This window comes from Salvelinus fontinalis, chromosome 13 (genome assembly GCF_029448725.1).
Source record: "Salvelinus fontinalis isolate EN_2023a chromosome 13, ASM2944872v1, whole genome shotgun sequence".
In the NCBI taxonomy this organism is placed as follows: domain Eukaryota; kingdom Metazoa; phylum Chordata; class Actinopteri; order Salmoniformes; family Salmonidae; genus Salvelinus; species Salvelinus fontinalis.
In genome coordinates, this window is record NC_074677.1 from 33259013 (window position 1) to 33286961 (window position 27949).

Genomic DNA, 27949 nt, shown 5'->3' on the forward strand with positions numbered 1-27949 from the left:
ATGCGGGGACTTGCTTCCATTCAGCCACGAGCATTAGTGAGGTCGGGCACTGATGTTAGGCGATTAGGCCTGGCTCGCAGTCTGCATTCCAATTCATCCCAAAGTGTTCAATGAGGTTGAGGTCAGAGCTCTGTGCAGGCCAGTCAAGTTCTTCCACACCGATCTCATTTCTGTATGGACCTCGCTTTGTGCATTTGGGCATTGTCATGCTGAAACAGGAAAGGGCCTTCCCCAAACAAAGTTGGAAGCACAGAATTGTCTAGAATGTCATTGTATGCTGTAGCATTAAGCTTTTCCTTCACTGGAACTAAGAGACCTAGCTCAAACCATGAAAAACAGCCCCAGACCATTATTCCTCCTCCCCTAAACTTTACAGTTGGCGCTATGCATTGGGGCAGGTAGCGTTCTCCTGGCATCCGCCAGACCCAGATTCGTCCGTCGGACTTCCAAATGTTGAGTGTGATTTTATCACTCCAGAGAGCACGTTTTCCACTGCTCCGGAGTCCAATGGTGGCGAGCTTTACACCACTCCAGCCGACCCTTGGCATTACGCATGGTGATCTTAGGCTTGTGTGTGGCTGATCGTCCATTTTATTTTTATTTAACCAGGTAAGCTAGTTGAGAACAAGTTCCCATGGAAACCCATTTCGTGAAGCTCCCGACTAACAGGTCTTGTGCTGACGTTGCTTCCAGAGGCAGTTTGGGAACTCTGTGGTGAGTGTTGCAACCAAGGACGGACGATTTTTATGCGCTTCAGCGGTCCCGTTTTGAGGTTGTATGGCCTACCACTTCGCAGCTGTGCCGTTGTTGCTCATAGATGTTTCTACTTCACAATAACAGCTTAGTTGACGAGTGCAGAAATTTGACAAACTGACTTGTTGGAAAGGTGGCAATCCTATGATGGTGCCACGTTGAACATCAGAGTTCTTCAGTAAGGCCTTTCTACTACCAATGTCTCTATGGAGATTGCATGGCTGTGTGCTCCAATTTACACACCTGTCAGCAACGGGTGTGGCTGAAATAGCTGAATCCACTAATTTGAAGGGGTGTCTGCATACATTTGTGTGTGTGTGTGTGTATATATATATATATATATATATATATATATATATATATATATATATAATGTATTACACTCATACAGACACACGTGGTTTGCTTATTAGGAAAAGGGGTATACCTAGATAGTTGTACAACTGAAATGTGTCTTCTGCATTTAACCCAACCCCTCTGAATCAGAAGTGCTGGGGGCTGCCTTAATCGACATCCACATCTTCGGTGCCCAGGGAACAGTGGGTTAACTGCCTTGCTCGGGGGTAGAATGACACATTTTTACCTTGTCAGCTCAGGGGTTTGGTCAAGCAACCTTTCGGTTGTTGGCCCAATAATCCTACCCGCCAGGCTACCTGACACCTAGTCATGAGGAAGGTTAAGTTGATGAGTGAGGAGTATTTGAGGGTCAGTGCTCTCAGCAGATAACCTGGATGGGCTGACAAGGATTCATCATAATCTCACAATTGCTACTGTGACCAGCTGGGTTCAAAGTTCAAACCCGACTCGTCTGCGCAATGTGTTAGCCCTCTGTGCTCGGTGAGCTAAAGGAAGTAATCATGTCTCAGGAAAGCTTACACATTACATGAGCAAGCACTGTTGGAAAACTTGAAACATGTTAGCTAGTTAATTTCATAAGACTTTACATGTCTTTCTCCTCTGTCCAGGCTGCGTGAGTGGGCGGTGAGGGAGATGCTGCAGCTGCACTGCCCCCTGCTGGAGACGGAGGAGTCTACCAAGAAAGAGCACTTTCTCACAGAGAGACTACTGATCCCAGAACAGTGGCTCCACCAGGCCAAAGCTACCAGAGCCAGAAGAGACACAGACAGACACAGAGAGGCCCTTCACCTGTACAGGGCAGGACACTGGAACCTCTGCCACAGTCTGGTCATACAGCACCTTGCCTCAGGTGTGCATGTAAACACTCACACGCGCGCACACACACCCAGACAACCTCTAACCCTGTTCCGCTGTCTCTGTGCGATTTCCCCTGTAGATTGCATCATTAATGATAACCATGAGTACCTCTTGGAGTTCCTGGAGGGGCTTGCAGTTCCTGAGCGCAGTTCTGTGATCCAGGACTGGGACACGGCTGGCAGAGTCTACCTGGACTACATCGGAGTCATACAGACCCTACACGCCATACAACAGGTACGTGTTTCTGTCTAGACTAGACTACAACAGACATGCATACCATACTGTGAGTTTGGGGGATTTTGTCTGCGCCCTAAAGATTTCTAACCCCCAAATTGGAATTTGTCAGTTATATTGTCATAAATCAGTTGAGCTAGCTGTAGCCATGTGCCGTCATGATTCCCAAAAGACACAGGAAAAAGTCGTCACCACAATATCCCAGCTCAATTAACCTAAAATTCACCTTGAAATTTGCTAAATAATCAGCACATGTCCAGACATTTGAAAGCTAGTCCCACAGCGCATCAGCTAGCTCCACTTGTCTGTCCACTTCATTATGTTGACTCCATTACTGTTAATTATGTTAGCCAATTATTTATGCTGCTAATCTCCTGATTATTTGTCTCTGTCAAATACAGATGGACAATAGTGGCTATGAGCTGAAGCACTTGCACATTTAGGTGTCTTTGGGCATGTTAATGGGAGAGTGTTTCTACTGTGTACTCAGATTAACATTGCTGTTTATCAGTTGGAATGGTATATTACTGAGTCACTCTCTCTCTGTGTGTGTGTGTTCAGATGGACAGTACTGGTTACGAGCTGGAGTATCTACACACTGAGGTGACGTCACTCTGCAGCAGGATAGAGCTCCTCCCTTGCTCCACCGCCAAGGACCGCCTCGCCCAATCAGGTGAGGAGATCGAGCTCTGTCTGCTTTAGTGTTGTGTGTGTATGTTCCTATATCTAACCCTGTTCTCTCTCCTGTCTCCAGAGATGGCCAAGTGTGTGGCTAACATCCTGCGTGTGGTGTTGAGTCTGCAGCAGGGTGGTGAGATCCCCTTGTCCCAGCTTGCGTCCAACATCGGCCGTCTGCCCATGCCCGAGGACTATGCACTCGAGGAGCTCCGCAGTCTCACCCAATCATATCTGAGACAGCTCATTGTCAGCTAATGATCTGCCCCATGCCCAATAGCAACTGAGGTAGTTTGTTGGAAGCCAATGAGAACAGTGGGGGTAGGAGGGGACTATCTGGGACAGTTTAGAACTACTGGGGTTTGGATGAGAATGCAGCGACGGACTTGAAGTGTGCTCCTTTGGGACTTTGGTTTCTCCTGAAGAAAATGGCACAAGATTATTGGATGAAGCATTCCTCTCTGTGTGTGTGTGTGTGTGTGTGTGTGTGTGTGTGTGTGTGTGTGTGTGTGTGTGTGTGTGTGTGTGTGTGTGTGTGTGTGTGTGTGTGTGTGTGTGTGTGTGTGTGTGTGTGTGTGTGTGTGTGTGTGTGTGTGTGTGTGTGTGTGTGTGTGTGTGTGTGTGTGTGTGTGTGTGTGTGTGTGTGTGTGTGGAAATGGAATGACTTGCAAGTTTTTTTGTTTTTGTATAGTTCTGTTGTACTTAGTTTGTAAGATGTGTTTAAATATTGAACTGCTGAACCCTCCTAATCCTCACCTTTCCCAACGTTTGACCCTGTTTAAAGGGACAATCTCATTGGCTGGTGTGTGTACCGCCAGTATAAATGCTTTCTGCAAACTGTTTGTTTGACTTGTTTTACATCAACGTGGAAACTTAAAGGTCATTATAGTAAGATTGGTTAGGGAGCTGTCAGGGATGAACTGTCAATATGTGAATATATAGGGAAGATCTATCCAGCTGAAAATGGAGAAGACTCATGTAATATTGTACAAATTGCAGGCTTGAAATTAACAATTCTTGTTTTTGGATACCAAAAGACAGAGAAAATGTAAAATGAGAATGGATAAACTTATATTTTTGTATCTTTTTTGTTGTATATTGTCTGAAACCTAGAGTATGTAGTGTATTGGAATGGAATCTAACTAGCACTTCATCACAAATATATGTTTCAGATTTCTATTTTATGGGGGACTACCAGAGCTGTTTTTTGTAATCAGTGATCCAACAATAGTTTGTTTTTAATGAGCCAATCCAATTTCTCTGGTCTGCAAGGAGTTTGAATGATATTTTAAATATCATTTACAAGTCCTTGGTGTTACCTTCAGTCACACACCCTCCATTATCACCCTTTTGTTCCCCTTACTCTAGTTTTCTGTATTTAGATTTTTCAAGAGAAATGTACTTATTGATTGTTGTGCTGCTGTCGCAGTATATTTTGGGTGGGAGACCGCTCCCCTCGCACACAGTGCCTTTTACGAGGAGGGTCTCCGGACTTCTGTTGCTGCCGTAGCTTTGTGCACGATTGTGATGGTGATAACATTTTTATTAGTCTGAATAAAATGCATTGTATTTTGTCCTGAATTGTATTCAACAATTATGTGCAATACTATACCTTTACTCATGCACTCTGTGTCAGATCTTGAATCCCTCACTCGGTTTATTTTTAGTCATTGTAATACCGCCATTCTTCTCTAGGCTGTTCGTCTTATGTATCGGACAGAATTTGCATTTACTTTCTGTTTTTAAAAGGCCTAATGCATTTTTAAAGGGCTCCTTTCTCCAGATGAAGTGCCTTGCTTACATTGTGTTACAATGAACAGGGTTGCTGAGTGGGACCATGTGTGTCGATGGATGGACGGATGCGTTAAGTACCTGCCTCCTGACGTGTCCACGGTACAAGCAGCTTTAGGTACCATTACATTGAAATCGGACAAGTGGCCTACCTTCTCTGTTCAATTATTCACATCAGATGCATCTTTAAAAACCTAATGGTGTGTTTTCCTCCTATGTTACAGAAGTTATGGAGTCAGTGCCAGTTGGACTCTTTGGTGCCCCGTGCTATAGCTTTAAAGTTTGTTTCAAATGGATTTACAGTATTGCATGTAACCTACCATTCATTCTGTACATTATTACAGTGCCTTCAAAGTATTTGTACCCAATGACTTAGGCCACAATTTATTGTTAAATCCTGAGTTCAAAATGGATAAAATTGTTTCTCACCCATTACACACAATACCCCATAATGACAGTGAGAACTAGATATGGCCTTGTGTTTTGGTTTATTGTCCTGCTGAAAGGTGTGTCTGGTGAAAAGCAGATGGAACAACGTTTTCCTCTAGGATTTTGCCTGTGCTTGGCTCCATTACTTTTCATCATGGAAAAACTCCCCAGTCCTTAACAACTACAAGCATACACATAACATGATGCAGCCACCACTATTCTTGAAAAAAAATGGAATTCGGTAATGTATTGTATTTGCCCCAAACATAACACTTTTGTATTCAGGACAAAAAGTAAATTGCTTTGCTGCATTTTTTGCAGTATTACTGTATTGCCGTGTTGCAAATAGGATGAATGTTTTGGAATATTTGTATTCTCTACATCAGGGATCTCAAACTAATTCCATGGAGGGCCTAGTGTCTGTTTGTTTTTTTTCCTTTCAATTAAGGTCTAAACAACCAGGTGAGGAGAGTTCCTTACTAATTAGTGACCTTAATTCATCAATCAAGTACAAGGGAAGAGCGACAACCCGCAGACATTCAGCCCTCCATGGAATGACATGCTCTACAGGCTTCTTTCCTTTCACTCTGTCAATTATGTTAGTATTGCGTAGTAACTACAATGGTGTTCCTCCATCTGCAGTTTTCTCCTATCACACCCATTAAGTCACCATTGGTTTCATGGTGAAATCCCTGAGTGGTTTCCCTTCTCTTTGGCAACTGAGTTAGGATGGACGCCTGTAATTTTGTAGTGACTGGGTGTATTGATACACCATCCAAAGTGTAAAAACTTAACCATGCTCAAAGGAATATTCAATGTCTGCTTTTATTTTTACATCTACCAATAGATGACTCCCAAAGAAGGGCACTGGAACGTATGTGACTTAAGCACATTTTAACTCCTGTAATTATTTAGGTTCGTATAATAAAAGCGTTGAATACTCATTAACTCTATTAATTTGTTTTTAAAAAATCGAAAAACATCATTCCAGTTTGACTATCGGGTATTCTGTGTAGGCCGGTAACAAAATGTTTCTCTATTTAATTAATTTTAAATTCAGGCTTTAAACAAAATGTGGATAAAGTTCTGGGGTGAGAATACTTTATAAAGGCAGTGTATATAAAATCGCGCGGCGCGCCATGCCTCCTTTTGCACTATGTGGGGCGCGCACCACAGCGCGGTAGGAAGACTAGGTTCGTGGATACAGCGCAGTTCTTCCAAAACCAGCCCTGTGCGCAGCTGTCTCTTCGCAGCGTGTTTCAGGCCTACGCTGAACTCCGCAAATACGGTAAATTCTCTCTGCTGTAGGGGACTATTTTGCTCTTCTGCCCGCTGTGTCAAACATAAAGCGGCATATTGTGCCTGTTCAGCACCATGCATCTATGGAGCGTCTTTTCTACGTGGCTATTCTTCCTCTGTTTTAGTTTTCTTCCAGGTACGTGCTCTTTTTTTGCTTAAAATTTTTACAACATATATTGCATTAGAGACGAGGTTCTGATTGCTTATCGATGGAAGAATTTGAGGGCAATTTTTCTCACTTTGGCAGTCCGTAGCTCAACAGTAGGCCATTTCGTTTTATTCCCCGAGTGTTCTAAAATGCCAACTACAATATAGTGACCTAACTGACCTAACATTGAAAATGTGGCAGATTATACATTCACATTGGATGCTGAATGAATGAACAACCCTTCAACGATGTATAAAGGGGCAAAGGTGGACTGGATATTACATGCATGCATCCATGAACTGTCACTATGTGCTCTGGGTTGGTGATTTCAGGATGATAACTTAGGTGTTGATATGATGTGATGTACTTGATGGTCTACCATGTCATAGTGCCTGCCGCTATTATTAATGTTATTGCTGGTGTCACTCTTCACAAAGCTGTGGAGATGATGGTGTGTTTGTGCATTAATAACTGATTGATGTGCCCATGCTTCTACATCTGCATTGGTTGCTCTTTGGGGGTTTAGGCTGGGTTTCTTTATAAACACTGGGACAACTGCTGATATAAAAGGGCTTTATAAATTTGATTGATTGTACTCATGGCAAGCTGTTCCTCTCATAATTCCTCTTGCTCTTCATGTCATCCCTTGATAATCCCCACCATCTGGGTCTCAAACCCACAGCTCGTGTGTTCTGACGTGAATCACTGAGCTGAAAGAGCAAATACACACACACACACACACACACACACACACACACACACACACACACACACACACAAATAGATCAGAGCAGATGAGAGAATGACAGATTACACCATTACACCTACAAACTCTGTTGTCTGGACACGTGATATCTGCCAGCAGTCAACGGGTTAATGCTGTCATCCCTGTGACCTCTAACCCAGAGTCATGCCTGGTCCTGCAGATACTGACAGGAAACAAAAGATAGATGAATAAAGGGGAAACAGGAGCCGTGGTTACACCTTGCATTAACATGTGGTTGTGGTCATCCGATCAAGATGATTCGATAACTATGGTAATAAAATGTCTCTTATATTCCCATAGTGTCCGTATTGTGACCAGATTCCCTGGTCCTTCCCTGTATGCAAATTAATCCACCTGCCTTGGACCTTCCTTAAGATACAAGCTGTATACAGTAAATCAACAGAAAACAGCACACTTTTATAGTCAATAGTTTTACACATTCTTACAGCCTATATTTGTTATCCAACGAGTTAAGACTGGGCATAATATGCTACTGTCTGAATATCCTCGACCTGTCCACAGCTGTACAAATAAATATTATTTCATATATCCTTATAGGTACATTAGTTGTTTAGGGAGGTCTTAAGAAGGATTAGCATACCAAAAGTTTGTATTTTGAAGAACCTCTATGGTAACCTACAGCAAGACGCTTGGTCAAATTATGTAAATGGATTAAAGGAGCACGCATGTAAAGAAAATACTATAGCCTTATAAATGAATAAAGTGTAAATCCAAAGAGTCCTTCATATTTTACATCAAATTGGAGAGTGGACTCGCTCATGCTTAGAGAGCGCTATGCGCATCAGTTTGGACATATTCTGCACTTTATTGCTGGCAATTTGGAAAATGCTCAAAGATTCACAGAATAGAATATGACATAACATAATAAAATCTAAAAGGATTTCATTATATTCCATGATTCCGATTCTTATTTAGTATAGGGCTAAACAGTTTTACCAAGAAAAAAAAAAGTACATGCTGGGAGAACGACTGTGGTTTGGTTTCCTACAAATAATTGAATAGTGATAATTCAGTAACGGAGTCTCTTTCACTCATCGATGGTTGATAGACTGATATACTAGCATTACAGAATTTAAACTGAACTACAAATGTATTGGGGATGCATGGAGTCATCATAGTCCGACCCATGTATCCCCAATACATTTGTAGTTTGGACTATGATGGAGTCACAGCAGGAGAGCGCAGTGCATGACAAGTGTATGGCAAGGTATAATGTGTAGTCCAAATCTTTTGGGGGGATATGAATTTGGGTCCAAGTTCGGGTGGGTTATATACATTTAATAATGTTATTTCCGTGCCCTCAATCCTTCCCTTTACTAGTATGTATCTTCTGTCTTTGCAAGGGTTCGTTCTGAGTGAAAGGGGCTCTAATTTTTTTGTTTTGTTATCATTATTGCTACCCCTCTTCTTGCTGAACAGTAGGAAGAGGAAAACACCTGTTCTGATGCCAGTCGTTCTAGTTTTCTATGTTCCTCTTTAGATAAATGTGTTTGTTGGAGAAAGGTGAAATCACCTCCAGTTTTAACAATATTTTTTTCCTTTTATGGGGCTATTAAGGCCATTTAAATTTTTATTCCGCCAGCCATTTAAATGTATACTGTAAGTATTGAGAACTCTTCCTAACTGGTGTTATTCTCTTTGTTTCTTGTAGTACCCCAAATGCATTGGTCTCCTCCCATTTCCACATAATATTGTATTTATTGTAGTTGTATTTGATCCGTTGCACGTATTTTTTTCCAGCATTGTCTTTATAAATTGTTTTGTTCGAACTGTACATTAAGACATTACCAAGCCAAAGGCTATTTGTACAATTAAAGAAATAAATGACTGAATGCCTGAATTCCTTTCAAATTAGACAGATAATACACGTACTAATATAGGCACTTCATACAAAAATCTAATTAGCAGCAGTCAGTTGAAATTAAGCATTTAAGCAAACAGATATAGTTTGACGTTATAGCATGAGATTCAATGTAGTCCGTGTTTCTGGTCATACCTCGTACCAATAATAATAAGTAGTATCAGAAGTAATGCAATTAATAGTGTTAGTAACCATAATATGAATCATGATAATATCAATAATGAGGATAATATTAATTGTAGTAATAACATCAATGAAAGTAATAGTAATAATAATAAATTATCATAATAAATAATGGTAACCATATTGGTAGTACAAATGATCATATCATTGATAATAGATAAGAGGATTTGGTGTAGGACAGAGTGCATTCACAAAGTATTTAGAGCCCTTGACCTTTTCCACATTTTGATACATTACAGCCTTATTCTAAAATGTATTAAATAAATGTTTTCCCTCAGCAATCTACACACAATACCCCATAATGACAAAGCAAAAAACGTTTTTAGAAATTGTTACAAACTTGTTAAAAAAAAGGAAATATGACATTTGCTCAGTACTTTGTTGAAACACCTTTGGCAGCGATGACAGCCTCAAGTTTTTTGGGGTATGACGCAAGCTCGGCACACCTGTATTTGGGGAGTTTCTCACATTCTTCTCTGCAGATCCTCTCAAGCTCTGTCAGGTTGGATGGGGAGCGTCGCTGCACAGCTATTTTCAGGTCTTTCCAGAGATGTTCAATTGGGTTCAAGTCTGGGCTCTGGCTGGGCCACTCAAGGACATTCAGAGACTTGTTCCGAAGCCACTCCTGCGTTACCTTGGCTGTGTGCTTAGGGTCGTTGTCCTGTTGGAAGGTGAACCTCCAGCCCAGTCTGAGGTGCTGAGTGCTCAGGAGCAGGTTTTCATCAAGGATCTCTCTGTACTTTGCTCCATTCATCTTTTTCTCGATCCTGACGAGCCTCCAAAACCATGCCGCTGAAAAACATCCCCGCAGCATGATGCTGTTACCACCATGCTTCACCGTAGGGATGGTGCCAGGTTTCCTCCAGATGTGACGCTTGGAATTTAGGGCAAAGAGTTCAATCTTGGTTTCAGCAGACCAGAGAATCTTGTCCTTTAGGTGCCTTTTGGAAAACTCCAAGCAATATGTCATGTGCATTTTACTGAGGAGTGGCTTTCGTCTGGCCACTCTACCGTAAAGGCCTGATTGGTGGAGTGCTGCAGAGATGGTTGTCCTTCTGGAAGGTTCTCCCATCTCCACAGAGGAACTCTGGAGCTCTGTCAGAGTGACCATCGGGTTCTAGTTACCTCTCTGACCAAGGCCCTTCCTCCCCTGATTGCTCAGTTTAGCCAGCTGGCCAGCTCTAGGAGGAGTCTTCGTGATTCCAAACTTCTTCCATTTAAGAATGATGGAGCCCACTGTGTTCTTGGGGACCTTCAATGCTTCAGAAATTGTGTGGTACCCTTTCCCAGATCTGTGCCTCTGACATGCACTGTCAACTGTGGGACCTTATATAGACAGGTGTGTGCCTTTCCAAATCATGTCCAATCAACTGGATTCATCACAGGTGAACTCCAGTCAAGTTGTAGAAACATCTCAAGGATGATCAATGGAAACAGGATGCACCTGAGCTTCATTTCAAGTCTTATAGCAAAAGGTCTGAATACTTATGTAAATAAGGTAGTTTTTAAAATATATATATATCAACTTTTCGCTTTGTTATTATGAGGTATTGTGTGTAGATTGAATACATTTTTTCCTCATCAATTTTAGAATAAGGCTGTAACGTAACAAAGTGGAAAAAGTCAAGGGGTCTGATGACTTTCCGAATTCACTGTATGTACAAAAGAATGTGGACACCCCTTCAAATTAGTGGATTCGGCTTTCAGCCACACTCGTTGCTGCCAGGTGTTTAAAATGGAGCACAGTCATGCAATCTCCATATACATGCAATCTCCATATACATTGGCAGTAGAATGGCCTTACTGAAGAGCTCAGTGACTTTCAACGTGGCACTGAAATAGGATGCTACCTTTCCAACAAGTCAGTTCATCAAATTTCTGCCCTGCTAGAGTTGCCCCGGTCAACTGTTAGTGCTGTTATTGTGAAGTGGAAACATCTAGGAGCAACAACAGCTCAGCCACGAAATGGTAGTCCACACAAGCTCACAGAATGGGACTGAAGCGTGTAGCTCATAAAGAAATTGCCTGTCCTCGGTTGCAAAACTCACTACCGAGTTCCAAACTGACACTGGAAGCAACGTCAGCCCAAGAACTGTTTGTTGGGTTTCCATTGCCGAGCAGTCGCTCACACACCTAAGATCACCATGTGCAATTCCAAGGGAACACTGCTTGCCCCAATACACAGTGCCAACTGTAAAGTTTGGTGGAGGAGGATTAATGGTCTGAGGCTGTTTTTCATGGTTCGGGCTAGGCTCCTTAGTTCCAGTGAAGGGAAAGCTTAATACTACAGCATACAATGACATTCTAGACGATTCTGTGCTTCCAACTTTGTGGCAACAGTTTGGGGAAGGCCCTTTGCTGTTTCAGCATGACAATGCCGCTGTGTACAAAGTAAGGTCCATTCATAAATGGTTTGTCTAGATCAGTGTGGAAGAACTTGACTGGCCTGCACAGAGCCCTGACCTCAACTCCATCGAACACCTTTGGGATGAATTGGAACGCCGACTGCGAGCCAGGCCTAATCACCAGTGCCCAACCTCACTAATGCTCTTGTGGCTGAATGGAAGCTATGGAAGCTATCGAATGGAAGCAAGTCCCCGCAGCTATGTTTCAACATCTAGTGGAAAGCCTTCCCAGAAGAGTGGAGGCTGTTATAGCAGCAAATGGGGGACCATCTCCATATTAATGCCCATGATTTTGGAATGAGATGTTCGATGAGCAGGTGTCCACATACTTTTGGTCATGTAGTGTATGTTACGTACTATGGTTAGGGGTAACGTTTAAAGTTATGGTTAGTGATAGTGATCTAAAAAATGATTTGTGGTTAGTAAGCTTGTTAATTATGTCCAGATAGTGATGACCCAGAGCCATAGTAAATGAGGTCCATGCTTCTGAAACTACCATTAGTTGATCCCAAAGTTCTTGTGTGTGTGTGTGCATGTGTTTGTGTCTGTGTGAGTGTGTGTGTGTTTCCAGTTGCTAGAGGAGAGCGAGTTGAGTGAAGGGCATGAGCAGGATTAATCGTGTCATGGTAAAACTTGCACTCCTGTAGATCTGTAATAATTGGATGGTGAAACTTGCATCCAGCCAACCAGAAAAGCAAGGCGAAGCATTTCAGGCGTTCTTTAAAGTAAGCACAATACTTGTCCTGTAAAGAAAGAGTATTTTTTTTACATTTAGCCTAGGCATTTAGAATTGTGGAGTGTAGCTTTAATGTTACACAATGACATCACGTTCCACGAGGTACCTTCAAAATTACTCTGCAATCATAATTTAATCAAAAAACACTGTTTCCATTATTTGTCGCAATAATGAAAGTTTGACAAAAGAAAAATCTACCCCTGATGAACAGATAACATTTTTGTTGATCTTTAGAACATTTCTCTTTTCTCCTATATTTCTATTTTATTTAATTAGGCAAGTCAGTGAAGAACAAATTCTTAGTTACAATGACTGCCTACACCGGCCAAACCAATTGTGCGCCACCCTATGGTACTCCCAATCACAGCCAGTTGTGATACAGCTTGGATTTGAACCAGGGTGTCTGTAGTGGCACCTCAAGTCCTGAGATGCAGTGCCTTAGACCGCTGCGCCACTCGGGAGCTCAAATGTTGCAATGTATTTTTGTTGCAACATTGCTTTTGTGAAATAGATCTGGGTCAATGGAAACCTTCCTACTGACAGTAACTCAATAAGCCATGTCAGCTAACAATTTGTAGATTGGTAGTTAGTCTAGCCAGCTATCTAAACTTGTAGTAATCATGGCTGTATACCGACAAGGCACGCAGGGCACGTGCCCAGGGGCCTTGACCTCCAGGGGGCCCTCATTGATTTCGTTAGTCATTGTTAACATGGCATAAGTTATGGCAGGGTTTTTTTATTGCAGGAAATTAGCTTTCAACTGCAAACATTTTTCCACAAACAACTGCAAAGAGATTTGCAGGAAATTAGCTGTAAAAATGCTAATTAATTGTCTCTGCGCCATGGCAAAATAAGTAGAATTGTATGAAAAGTTTTGTAAAATTGCAAAATGTTCTCTCCGCCACATAACACGAGAGGCTCTAACTATTTTTGACTTATAGGTGACACTGTCTTACATTCCTATGCATAAATACAATCTATTAATTTAAATAAAAAGCTGTGAATTAGCATACTCACCGAGGTATGATGCCTTATGGCTACAAATACCACATTATACGGATTAGGGAAATGATGGAGTAGCTACTCAAGTCCTTAAAGCACTGCGAAGGAGCCATGATGTCCCTCCTGTACTTTTAGAATACACTCTTAGCAATAAAGGTGCTATCTAGAACCTAAAAGGGTTATTCGGCTGTCCACATAGGAGAACCTTTTGAAGAACCATTTTTGGTTCTTGGTAGAACCCTTTTGAGTTCCATGTAGAACCCTTTACACAAAGAGTTCTAAATGGAACCCAAAAGAGTTCTACATGGAACCAAAAAGGATTCTACCTGGAACCAGGTATTGGGACAGCCAAATAACCCTTTTGGAACCCTTTTTTCTAAATGTGTAGATGTAGACTATTGGAAATGACACAGCATGGTGCCAATAAATACTTCATCTTTGTCACTGCTGTTGATGGATACGTTGGATTGATGGACAGGACAGGACAGTATCAAGGACAGTAAATCCCTTGTATAGTGTTTCAGCAACTGTACAGACAGAAGGTTAACGGGATTTCATTTTATGTGACAGAACAAGCTAGTATAGTGTAGAGATTCATGGTACCATCTAAACCGTTGTGAAATATATTTTCTATTAACAAAAATAACGTATTTTCAGCAGTTTGAAGCTGATGTACGAAACAGAAAGTAAAACTTAAGAATGGGAAGCATTGAAATAGCGCACATAGAACAGATCTACCACTTCTTAGACTTGCTTTCATTCACAACGACATATTTATAACACCACATTTCTATGTGAATTGGGTCAGGTTGCCCAAAAAGTTACATATTGCAGCTTTAACTGTGTAATGTGAGATGGGAAAACTGTGGAACCTAACTACAACTAGAACCCAGAGTTGTTGGTCTAGTCATGGGCTAGGTGTCAGGCATTGAGGTTATGGGATGAACGCTGTGTGATAAAAGGGGTAGACTTACAGTGATGCCCTGGTTGACAGATGTGGTTGGTACTTTAGCCAAGTTCTCTCGTTGGTTGACATGCGATCCATGTTGTATGTAGAGGATATTAAGCCTAGTCAGGTAGCCTGGCCCTTAAGAGCGTTGGGTCAATAACTGAAAGGTAGTTGGTTCAAATCCCTGAGCCGGCAAGGTGGAAAAATCTGCTCTTCTGCCCTTGAGCAAGGCAGTTAATCCCCACTACAACTACTCCTCGGGCACCGATGATGCTGATTCAGAGGGGTTGGGTTAAATGCTAAAGACATAATTTGGGTGAATCCATTCAGTTGTGCAACTGACTAGGCATCTGCTTTCCATCTATGACATGTACAGTGTACAATGCAGATGGATAATCACGCTAGCAATGCCCTCATGGCCACACCAGCTGTAATAACATTAACCATCCCAGCTAGCACATTTGGTTTCTAGGAAGTTGTGGCAACGTACGTTTTTTGGTTTCTCATTGGTGCTGGGAACGAGGCCATACGTTTCCTGACCAGTAAAACTGAAGTGAAAATGTCTCTTGTTCTGGAAACATACATTTTTAGGTTGTAGGGAGGTTCTGAGAGCATTTTAGTATGGTTCCCTGAACATTCTCCTGGGAAGTTTTATTCACGTTCTGAGAATGGAAATTATAGGTTATTTGAAGGTAATAAAATAACGTTCTGAGAACATCTTTCAATAAGACTTTTAAAAGCACTGCTAGTTTGGGTTAACTGTTTTGAACTCCAAGCACAGACAGGACAGAGGAAAATGAATTTGCTTCGGCATTAACCATCATCAAACACTTTCTTTTTATTGTGATTTGATTTGATTTATTAAAATTCCCACAGAAGAATGTTACTAACATTCTCTTAACTACTCAATTAAATGTAAAGTAATGAAATACCAAGATTTTTTCCCCCCCAAGTTCCTTATGAGGATACTGTTCCAAAGTCAAGCAGATATCCTGCACCATTCCCATAAAATTGTGGGAGGGTTGTATACAAAATATCCATAGGACAACCACACTCACCAAGTGCTAAGAAACACAGTTCTCAATGTTATGTGCTAGCTGGGATTTGCCTGTTTTTTGAATTTCTCTCTCTCACACAAACACACGCATGCATTGTTTGAGAATAAGTGCCTGTACAATCTTTGGCAGTAGTAGGTGTATCAAATAAAATGTTATTGGTCACATGCGCCGAATACAACAGTTAAATGCTAACTTACGAGCCCATTCCCAACAGTGCAGGGTTAAAAAGTAAGACAAATTTGATAAAGGAAATATTAACACAAAAACAATGAGGCTATATACAAGGAGTACCAGTACCAAGTCAATGGGCAGGGGTACGAGGTAGTTGAGGTAATGCAGTATGTGGGTAGGGGTAAAAGTGACAAGGCAGTCAGAATATATAAACGAAGTAGCAGCAGCATGCGTAAAGTGTGTCTGTGTGTCATCGGCAAACGTAATGATAGTGTTGGAGTCGTGAGCGGCCACGCATTCGTGGGTGAACAGGGAGTACAGGACGGGACTGAGCATGCACCCCTGAGGGGCCCCCCTGTTGAGGGTCAGCGTAGGCGATGTGTTGTTGTCTACCCTCACCAACTGGGGGCAGCCCATCAGGATGTCCAGGATCTATTTGCAGAGGGAGATGTTCAGTCCCAGGGTCCTTGGCTTAGTGATGAGCTTGGAGGGCACTATGGTGTTGAATGCTGAGTGGTTGTCAATGAACAGCATTCTCGCGTAGGTGTTCCTTTTGTCCAGGTGGGAAAGGGCAGTGTTGACTGCAATAGAGATTGCGTCATCTGTGGATCTTTTAGGGCGGTATGCAAATTGGAGTGGGTCCAGTGTTTTTGGGACGATGGTGTTGATGTGAGCCATGACCAGCCTTTCAAGGCTACAAATGTGAGTGCTAGGGGGCGGTAGTCATTTAGACAGGTTACCTTGTTGTTCTTAGGCACAGGGACTATGGTGGTTTGCTTGAAATATGTAGGTATTCCAGACTTGGTCAGAGAGAGGTTGAAAATGTCAGTGAAGACACTTGCCAGCTGGTCAGCACATGCTCCGAGTACACGTCCTGGTAATCCGTCTGGCCCCGCAGCCTTGTGTATGTTGACCTGTTTAAAGGTCTTACTCACATCGGCTACAGAGAGCGTGATCACACAGTCGTCTGGAATAGCTGGTGCTCGCACACATGGTTCAGTGTTGCTTGCCTCGAAGGGAGCATGAAGGCATTTAGCTCGTCTGGTAGGCTCACGTCACTGGGCAGATCTTGGCTGGGTTCCCCGTTGTGTAGAGACTAAGAGTCTGTCAAATGTTTTGCTATCGGTGGTGTAGTGCCAGATAGAGCGTGGCTGTGCTGCACTTTGCTGTCTGCAGTAGGAAGTGAATGGACAGGCATTTAGCAGCTCTAGATGGACACACTATCTCATTTACTGTTTATAATTACCTACCTGCTTATCTCCTCCCCTCTCCTCCCTTCTCCTCCCTTCTCTAACGTCTCTCCATCATTTCTCTCCAGAGCGTTCAGTAATTACCTCCTTCCCTCCATACCTTTCTCTCTGTCTTTCCTCATCTTACCCTAAAGTCACTCCTAATTTACTACTCCATGTTTATCACTCCAATATTTCCCCTTTCTGTCTCCATCCATTTCCCTCAATACTCTCTCTCTCTCATCCTCTGTTTGTCTGTCTGTCTCTGTCTCTTTCTTTCTTATTCTATCTCTCTCTCTTTGCCTGTCTGTCTCTCTGTGTCTATCTGTCAAATTGAATTTCTAATTAAATTCACATGAGATTGCAATTGTATTGTTTATTTGTTTGTTTGTTTGTTGCCAAACCAATTCCAAATATAAATGGGCCTCAATAAGCTGTCCCAAACCCAACAGCAACTCTTCCAACAAAGGCTTGAGAGACTGCAGGATTCTCCCACCACTTCCGTCAATGAATTAATAATTAACGTTCCTACATATACACTGAACAAAAATATCAACGCAACATGAAACAATTTAAAAGATTTTACTGAGTTACAGTTCATATAAGGAAATCGGTCAATTGAAAATGATCCATTAAGGCCTAATCTATGGATTTCACATGACTGGGAATACAGATATGCATCTGTTGGTCACATATACCTTAACAAAAGGTAGGGGCGTGGTCTGCGGTTGTGAGGCCGGTTGGACGTACTGACAAATTCTCTAAAACGACGTTGGAGGTGGCTTGTGGTAGAGAAATGAACATTCAATTCTCTGGCAACAGCTCTGGTGGACATTCCTGCAGTCAGCATGCCAATTGCACACTCCGTCAAAATGTTTGACATCTGTGGCATTGTGTTGTGTGACAAACCTGCACATTTTAGAGTGGAATTTTATTGTCCCCAGCACAAGGTATGCCACGCCTGTCACCTGGATGGAACATCCTGGAAAAGGAGAAATGCTCACTAACAGGGATGTAAACAAATTAGTGCACAACATTTGAGAGAAGTAAGCTTTTTGAGTGTATGGAAAATGTCTTGTTCAGTATTGGAAGGAGGCTAACCAAAGTTACTGTAACATTATCAAATGTAATGGTTGTAGTGAGTCATGCATGGAGGACCAGACATACATGTAGGCTAGCTTTGGAATCACTTAGTGGATTACAAGGTACCACTTAGGTTAATCAAGCTGGGATGCTGTTGAGTCAATTTGCCCCATTCCTTTGAGGAACTGAGGCTTGAATTAGAATAATAATGAAGGTTGTGAGTGATGTGGATTTAATGTGGTTCCTTAAGTTCTGCTAGGCTTTACTTACTGTGCTTACAACTCAAACTCTCTCTCTCTCTCTGACAGTGTGTCTGGGTGCTCATGGGAGATATGCTCAGAAGTTGTTGACTGATTTGTTCGCTAACTACACCAACGCTCTGAGACCGGTGGAGGACACAGACCACATCATCAACGTCACACTGCAGATCACCCTCTCACAGATCATTGACATGGTAACACACACAAAAACATATATACAAATGCATACATACACAAGGTCACCACGATGACCCCACATGCACTACTTATCCTCTGTATAGGCCTCCACTGATACTGTTTTGCCTGCAGGATGAGCGTAACCAGATCCTGACCACGTATCTGTGGATCCGGATGGTGTGGACGGACGCCTACCTCACTTGGAAGAAGGAGGACTACGATGGTCTCGATACCATCCGCATACCTAGTAGTTATGTGTGGAGGCCTGATATTGTCCTATATAACAAGTAGGTCTGGCTGGTATTGAGACACATCGGTTCTTCCTGCACGGGTTTGTTGTCCTCTTCCTCACACTCCTTTTCCTCACCCTCCTCTGCTATGGACACGAGCTGGACACCCTAGATGCTGTTACTCAGGGGGTGTCAAGGCAACAGGTGTGCTTTGATGCTCATCAGAGTGTATTGGAGCAGTAGTTTTTTCACTAGTGTCAGGGGTTCTTCCTGGTTAGCTCACGTAGACAGTACAGTTTCCTGGCACTAGTTATAATTTATGGCAATGTCAATCTGAAATGAAAAATAAATAGAACTAAAGACAAGGTTGGTCGCCTGTCTTTTCTAGTATGCGGTTTTTACGCTTGTTTATGGATGGACTAGTTGTTCTTGCCAAAACTAGCACCTGGATCTAGACGTACTGCTGTGCACAGGGTTTTGCATTGGGAAATACAGTATAAGTGGAATAGTCCTTCTATTTATTATTTCACAGTATCTTATTCTCCCTTCATTTTGTTATATTTTAATCTCTATTTGTTGTAATTCCAACACACAACTGAATCAGTAATCCCTTTAGGATGGGCTTGACTTGAACATGTTCTATATCATTTTTTCCAGAGATTATATCTGGACAGGTGTGAGGGTTGTGTGTTACATGAAACTCACAATAATCCCCTTCTTGAGCTAACACTCTACCTGTTTACATTTTGAATCCCTGTTGGAGGAAGGTTGGTAGCAGGGGTAACAGAATGCAGATTAAGTTCCTAAAATATGGTTCCTAAGAAAATTCCAACTTTGAGGGTGGTGACTATTAAAGTTCTATGTTCATTCCAGTCCCTGTGATCAAGGTCAGAAATGTAGTGAGAGTGTTGAGTGTAGGAGTTGGCTATGAGAGGAGGGCTCCACTCCTGCCCTCCCCACTCTCTTTGTGCCTCGAACATCACCTTTCAATCATCCTGCCTGACCATCATGACATCCTTTATCTCTCTGTGAGTCATTCAGGTTTCCTGTCATTAACTGTCATTAACCCTCTCATCTGCCTTTTTAACCACTCCGTCCGTCCGTCCGTCCGTCCGTCCGTCCGTCCGTCCGTCCGTCTGTCTGTCTGTCTGTCTGTCTGGCTGTCTGGCTGTCTGTCTGTCTGTCTGTCTGTCTGTCATTAAGGTATTAGACACTCCATGCCCATCTTCCTTCCCTACATTTCTGCCCTCTGTCTTTTCCCAGTCACACCTCTAAAGAGTCTTTAGTCACTTGACAGTAAGTATATCTTTTCTTTTTTTCTTTAATATCAATTGTAGATAAGAAATCATTTTCTATGGTTTTCATTGCCTTCTTTGTTCGCCAATGAATTCCTCACACACTCTTTCCCCTGCCTCTTCTCCCTCCCTCCGTCTCTCCTCCTCCCATCATCCCTTTGCTATTTCTCCCCCATATACACTCCCCCCTCTTTCCAAACTCCCTACTCCTCCTTCTCCCTTCCCTCCCTCTCACCTCTTACCCATACACTCCCCCCCCCCCCCCCCCCCCCCCTCTCAGTGCTGATGACCAGTTCTCCAGCTCTATGGAGACCAACGTGGTGATCCGTAACGACGGACAGATCATGTGGGACCAGCCGGCCATCAGTAAGAGCTCGTGCTCCGTGGACGTCTCCTTCTTCCCGTTTGATGCCCAGCAGTGTCGCCTAACCTTCGGCTCCTGGACACACAACGGCAACCAGATGGACCTGGTCAACGCCCTGGACAGCGCTGACCTGGCCGACTTTGTGGCCAACGTAGAGTGGGAGGTCAGATTGATTAGTTTATTTTGCCACTTTTCTATCCTTTATTTATACCAATGCTTTTGCTGCTGTTTATACAGGCAAAGCCTCATCTTTATTACCTTTTTGCACTTTATTGATTGAAAACACTTTTGCATTTGTAAGACTGTCTTATCTTGATGTTTTTTTTACACTGAACAAAACTATAATTGCAACATGTAAAGTGTTGGTCCCAGGTTTCATGAGCTGAAATAAAACATTTTCCATACACACAAAAAGCTTTTTATCTCTGCACAAATTACGTTTAATTTTGTGCACAAATTTGTTTACATCCCTGTTAGTGAGCATTTATTCTTTGCCAAGATAATCCATCCACCTGACAGGTGTGGCATATCAAGAAGCAGATTAAATGGCACGATCATTACACATGTGCACCTTGTACTGGGGACAATAAAAGGCCGCTCTAAAACATTTTGTCACACAACACAATGCCACAGATGTCTCAAGTTTTTAGGGATCATGCAATTGCCATGCTGACAGCAGGAATGTCCACCAGAGCTGTTGCCAGAGAATTTAATGTTAATTTCTCTACCATAAGCCACCTCCAATATCATTTTAGACTATGTGGCAGTACGTCCAACCGGCCTCACAAACATAGACCACGTGTATGGTGTCATGTGGGCGAGCGGTTTGCTGATGTCAACATTGTGAACAGAGTGCCCCATAGTGGCAGGCATAAGCTATGGACAATGAACACAATTGCATTTTATTGATAACAATTTGAATGTACAGAGATACCGTGACGAGATCCAAGAGTATGTACATGCCAGTCAAGTTCTTCCACACCGATCTCAGCTAACTATTTCTGTATGGACCTTGCTTTGTACACGGTGGCATTGTCATGCTGAAACAGGAAAGGGCCTTCACCAAACTGTTGCCACAAAGCTGGAAACAAAGAATGGTCTAGAATGTAATTTTATGCTGTAGTGTCAAGATTTCCCTTCACTGGAACTAAGGAGCCTAGCCCATGAAAAACAGCACCAGACAAGTATTCCTCCTCCACTGAACTTTACAGTTGGCAATATGCATTCGGGAATGTAGTGTTCTACTGTAATCCGCCAAACCCAGATTCATCAGTCGGACTGCCAGATATTGAAGCGTGATTCAGTGTTTCCACTACTCCAAAGTCCAATGGTGGTGAACTTTACATCACTCCAGCAGACGCTTGGCATTGCGCATGATGATCTTAGGCTTGTATGTGGCTGCTTGGCCATGGAAACTCATTTCATGAAGCTCCCGACAAACAGTTTCCAGAGGCAGTTTGGAACTTGGTAGTGAGTGCTGCAACCGAGGCCAGAAATGTTTTTATAATGAGCTACACGCTTTAGCACTCGGCAGTCCCGTTCTGTGAGCTTGTGTTGCCTACCACTTCGCGGCTGAGCCGTTGTTTCTCCTAGACCTTTCCACTTAAAACTGACTTGTTGGAAAGGTCTGCCACGTTGAAAGTAACTGAGCTATCAGTAAGGACATTCTACTGCCAATGTTTCCCTATGGAGATTGCATGGCTGTGTGCTCAATTTTATATACCTGTCAGCAATGGGTGTTGCTGAAGTAGCTGAATCCACATACTTTGGTGTATACAGTGTACGTGTGTTCGTAGACCCCTAGACTACCCCAGGGCACGCATTTCTATTATTTTCCATGCTATCCTAACAACAGGTTCTGGGTATGCCAGCCAAGAAGAACGTGATCCTGTATGGCTGCTGCTCAGACCCCTATCCAGACATCACCTACACCCTGCACCTGAAACGCAGAGCCTCCTTCTACATCTTCAACCTACTCATCCCCTGTATGATGATCTCCTTCCTGGCCCCTCTGGGCTTCTACCTGCCGGCTGACTCTGGGGAGAAAGTATCCCTGGGGGTCACTGTGCTGCTGGCCCTGACCGTGTTCCAGCTGCTGGTGGCAGAGAGCATGCCACCCTCGGAGAACGTACCACTCATAGGTGAGGGGCTTGGGGGTGTTAGAAAGAGAGAGAGGGGGGGAAGATATGGAGGAGGGAGGGAGAAAAAGAGAATGAGAAAGGGAGAGAGAAACAGCTTGCCAGCAATCAGAGAGAAAGAGACACATTAGAATATATGCTTTTCTCTGGGCTTTTGAGGTCATTTTATCTCCTTCTCCAACACTAACAGAGACTGACCAGCTCGCCTCAGAGACTTTTATAGATCTTCTTCTCCCATAAACTCGGGCAGAAATGTTTAGTGAATATTGAATGGGTCTTGCTCAGCACAATGTCCTCATACAGCCTCTCTCTGCTGCTCCATTTAACTGCCTGGAATAGTAGAGATGTGATACACAGCAGGGAGACCTTTATGAATACTAAATAAGCATATTTTCTATGTACATTCACTATATTATTCCATATTTTATTGTGATAGTATTGGGATGAGCTAAAAGCACTTATTACATTTGAATCAACTTTGAAATGCATGCAGAGTTAAACAAGAGTGTAGGCATTTTTGCAGTTGTATTTCAATACAGGAATGATTTGAGTTGTAGCATTTGTGTGTGCTTGGCTTAGAGAGCTGCTGTACTAAATTGTGTTGGTGTATGTAGGATAATGTTGATGTAATGGTACAGAGGCCAGGCAAGTTGATATTGACTGTCCAGATAATTTAATGTGCTGCAATCACAACTTGATAACCTATACCCTGCCTTCTCTCTCTGGAGCAATTATGCGTGTCTGTCTATTTAACACTGTCTAGAATCCTGCAAGGCAGTGATGTTATGTTAGCCAATGTACACCATTACATTGAATGATTATGTTTGAATGTTGAGTTGTTATACATGGAATAGACTGTATTGCGGATCACTATTTCTCCACAGGGAAGTACTACATTGCTACCATGACGATGATCACCGCATCGACCGCCCTGACTATCTTCATCATGAATATCCATCACTGTGGTCCGGAGGCGCGTCCTGTCCCTGAGTGGGCCCGCCGCTTCATCCTGCACTACCTGGCACGGATCTGCTTCGTCTTCGAGGTGGGAGAGAACTGCTTCACTGGCACCCCCAAGAAACAGGCCCCGCCTGAGCCCCCACCCGACTCCAATAGCAACCCCCAAACTAGAGGTACTAACTGGGATGTGAACGGGCAGGCCTGGGGAGGCATGGAAGAGAGGGGTGAAGAGGAAGTGGGATGGGTGGACGTAAAGACACCGGAAGAGAAAGAGGAGGGGAATAGACTGAATGTGAAAAAAGGGTCATACCAAATGTTTGAGCCCAGTAGGTGGAAAGACGACCTGTTTGTAAGTATAGATGCAGAAGAGGAGGAGGAGGGAGCAGCAGGAGGAGAGGCAGAAAGAGAGAAACGTTTCAGAGGGAAAATTGGGTGCATGGGAGGGGCAGAGGAAAAAAGAGGCAAAGGTGGAGGAGGAGAGAGAGGAGGTGCAAGAGGAGGAGGAGAGAGAGGCTGTGTGGAAGGAGGAGGAGAAAGAAGGAAAGGATCATTAGGAGGCGCAGAGGCTAGGGGTAGGAGGGAGGTGATGGTGAGCGTCCAGTGTGTGTGTCAGCACCAGGCGCTCCGCAGGAACATCGAGTACATCGCCAGCTGCTATCATGACCAGCGTTCCACTCAGAGACGTACGGGTGAGTGGAGAAAGGTGGCCAAGGTCATGGACCGACTCTTCATGTGGCTCTTCTTTATCATGGTCTTCCTCATGAGCTTCCTCATTATGGGCAAGGCCGTCTGAGCACTTGCAGAGAGAAGAGGGAGAAGACTCCAGGTACAAGTGACCCTCAGGCACAGATCTAAGATCAGATCCTACCCTTCCCAAATGCTGACCTTAACCATTAAGGGGGATCCCAAACTGACCTTAGATCAGTGTCTAATGGTAACTTTATCCTACTCCGAGGGGCAGTAGGCCAACTAAACCATTCAGAGTTTACCACGGGAGATACTGTGTGTGGGTTTTTGTACATATTCTAGCTGTTTATATTCAGCACTGTGAGGTAGACTTAATTGATCTCATTTCATACAGAAGTCGTTTTCTGTGAGTCTAAAGTGTTTGTAGGGGAGACAGGAACAAACCTAATCTGTGAAATGGAGCCAAAGCAATTCTTCTGCCACCTGGCGACTATTATAAAAACACACACACACACAGTTTAACAAGCGCACATTTTTATATCACTATAACTTTTACCACTCTTCGTCCTTTTACCGATTTACTGTATGTGAATAATCCATTAGACAATTGTATTTTTAAGTGTACTTCTCAGGCCTGCCAGTCACTACATGAGAACCACAGTACTTTATGAGTGCACACCTGAGAAGTGCACACTTTCTTTGAGTGCACTTGACACTGTTGAAGATTTGATGTGTAGATATAGTATAGAAGGACAATGCTAAAATAATAGTAATGGTCCATGCTTAAGAAGACTAATGTATCCAATGCTTATCACTTGTCTTGTACCATAAAGAATATTGCATATGTAAAAGTACGCCATTAAATGTATTAAATATTTAATAATATCCAAATCCCTCTGACTTTTTTCACTTTGTAACCCCAGGCAAATGTTTCAGAGTGAGTCATGAAAGGGAAAGGAATACTGTTAATAACTTCTTATGGCTGAGATCCCGTTAATGGGATCGACTTGACAACAGCCAGTGAAAGTGCAGGGCGCCAAATTCAAACAACAGAAATCTCACATTTTAAATTCCTCATACAAGTATTTCACACCATTTTAAAGATAAACTTGTTTTTAATCCAGCCACAGTGTCCGAATTCAGAAATGCTTTACGACATAAGCACACCAAACAATTATTTTAGGTCAGTACCTAGTCACAGAAAAACACAGCCATTTTTACAGCCAAAGAGAGGAGTCACAAAAAGCAGAAATAGAGATAGAATTAATCACTAACCTTTGATGATCTTCATCAGATGACACTCATAGGACTTCATGTTACACAATAGATGTATGTTTTGTTCGATAAAGTTCATATTTATGTCCAAAAATCTTAGGTTACATTGGCGCGTTATGTTGAGTAATGTTTTGCCTCCAAAACATCCTGTGATTTTGCAGAGAGCCACATCAATTTACAGAAATACTCATAATAAACATTGATAAAAGAAACAAGTATTATACATGGAACTTTAGATAAACTTCTCCTTAATGCAACCGCTGTGTCAGATTTAAAAAAACTTTACGGAAAAAGCACACCATGCTATAATCTGAGTACAGCGCTCAGAGCCCAAACATCCGCCATGTTGTGGAGTCAATAGAAGCCAGAAATAGTATTATAAATATTCACTTACCTTTGATGATCTTCATCAGAATGCACTCCCAGGAATCCTAGTTCCACAATAAATCGTTGTTTTGTTCGATAATGTCCATTACTTATGTCCAATTAGCTACTTTTGCTAGCATGTGTAGTAAACGTGTCCAAACGCTCGCGCAGATGCAGGCAAACGTCGGACGAAAACTTCAAAAAGTTATATTACAAGTCGAATAAACTGGTCAAATTTAGTAGAGAATCAATCTTCAGGATGTTGTTATCATTTATAGCCAATAAGGTTCCAACCGGAGAATTCTTTTCATTCTCTATAAGTAATGGAACGCATGGCGATATCATGAGGAAAGCGCATGACAAAGAACTGGCAATCTGCCAGACCAATGACTGAAACACCTCCCATCCGGCCCCACATCACACTAGAGGCTTCATTCAGCGTTCTACAGACTGTTGACATCTAGTGGAAGGCGTAGGAAGTGCAAACAGATCCATATATTACAGGGAATTGAATAGGCGATGACTTTAACATCGACCAGTCTCAGAATTGTATTTTTATTATACTCACAGATATCACTCAAACAGTTTTCTATCCAATAGTAATAATAATATGCATGTATTAGCATCTGGGACAGAGTAGGAGGCAGTTCACTATGGGCATGCAATTCATCCAAAAGTGAAAATGCTTTTCCCTATATCAAAGAAGTTAATAATTAAAAATGGTATGTAATAAATGTATCACTAGTCACAACAATGCCACTTTATATAATGTTTACATACCCTACATTACTCATCTCATATGTACATTCTGTACTCTATACCATCTACTGCATCCTGCCTATACCGTTCGGCCATCGCTCATCCATATATTTATATGTACATATTCTTATTCATTCCTTTACACTTGTGTGTATAAGGTAGTTGTTGTGAAATTGTTAGATTACTTGTTAGATATTACTGCATGGTCGGAACTAGAAGCACAAGCATTTCACTACACACGCATTAACATCTGCTAACCATGCATATGTGACCAATAACATTTGATTTGACTCACCTTCTGCACCTGACTCCCGGTGTATACGTTACTGTCTCAATAATTTTGGAGCTCACTGTAACTGCCAAAATAAAGGAAACACCAACATAAAGTGTCTTAACTTCTACTTGCACACAATCCCGGATCCGGGAGCACCCCCATCAGTAAAAAAGCTGACTAGTATAGCCTAGCATAGCGTCACAAGTAAATACTAGCATCAAAATATCAATAAATCACAAGTCCAAGACACCAGATGAAAGATACACATCTTGTGAATCCAGCCATCATTTCTGATTTTTAAAATGTTTTACAGGGAAGACACAATATGTAAATCTATTAGCTAACCACGATAGCAAAAGACACAACTTTTTTTTCCACCATTTTTTTCCTGCATAGGTAGCTATCACAATTTCGACCAAATAAAGATATAAATAGCCACTAACCAAGAAACAAATTCATCAGATGACAGTCTGATAACATATTTATTGTATAGCATATGTTTTGTTAGAAAATTTGCATATTTCAGGTATAAATCATAGTTTACCATTGCAGCCACCATCACAACTCTCAGAATCTTCATCTCAGAATCTCAGAATCTCAGAATCTTGGGCAAGTTGTCCTTTTTCCAAAAGAATCGTTGCTCGGTTGTAGATTGTTGCCTTCAACGTTGGAATTAGCAGTAAACATTAGCCATGTGGCAAAGACGTGTCCAACTCACTATAACGCAGCACTAAGAAATATCCGAAAATCGCAATATACTGATATAAACTGATATAACTCGGTTTAAAATAACAACATTATGATGTCTTTAACACCTATATTGAATAAAAACAGAGCCGGATATATCTAAGGGCTATAACGGGAGCTTTCTAGAACGACATCCTGAGGTCCTTTTTGCGTCATGGCGAAGAGAAGAAAGGGAGAACCCCACGTTGCCAGCCCATTTATAAGGCCTCAGATCTGCCTAGCAACTCCATTTCAATTCTCACTATTCGCTGACATCCAGGGGAAGGCGTATGCAGTGCATCTCAACCAATAGAAGACAGGCAAATTAATAAACCGACCTCAGAACAGCCTGCAGATTTCAGCATTCTCACATCCTCATAGGAAAATTGCTCCAACTCGAGTTCTGTTTTACTCAGATATAATTCAAACG

The 27949-nt window shown here is 42.4% G+C and overlaps 2 protein-coding genes across 11 annotated transcripts in view; both read left to right on the plus strand.

The window, feature by feature from the left end:
- The window catches only part of LOC129868449 (nuclear pore complex protein Nup98-Nup96-like), a 28907-nt gene extending 25486 nt beyond the window's left edge, over positions 1–3421 (plus strand). For all 9 annotated transcript variants that reach the window (XM_055942447.1, XM_055942451.1, XM_055942450.1 and 6 more), the window contains 4 exons: positions 1719–1960; positions 2048–2202; positions 2764–2875; positions 2957–3421. In XM_055942447.1, coding sequence (XP_055798422.1) covers positions 1719–1960; positions 2048–2202; positions 2764–2875; positions 2957–3135 — 688 coding nt within the window. In that variant the 3' untranslated portion in view covers positions 3136–3421. The remainder of the gene's footprint in view (positions 1–1718; positions 1961–2047; positions 2203–2763; positions 2876–2956) is intronic.
- Positions 3422–6250: 2829 nt separating this feature from the next.
- Positions 6251–25025, plus strand: LOC129868452 (neuronal acetylcholine receptor subunit alpha-10-like). Of its 2 annotated transcripts, none has more exons than XM_055942459.1 (6): positions 6251–6385; positions 18317–18462; positions 18578–18732; positions 20251–20497; positions 22190–22475; positions 23357–25025. In XM_055942459.1, the coding sequence occupies exons 2-6, from the start codon at positions 18460–18462 to the stop codon at positions 24223–24225; spliced, it is 1560 nt and encodes a 519-aa protein (XP_055798434.1). In that variant the 5' UTR covers positions 6251–6385; positions 18317–18459; the 3' UTR covers positions 24226–25025. The 2 variants fall into 2 exon arrangements, with proteins under 2 accessions (XP_055798434.1, XP_055798433.1); XM_055942458.1 differs by having other exon boundaries at positions 6292–6532.
- The last annotated feature ends 2924 nt before the right edge of the window (positions 25026–27949 follow it).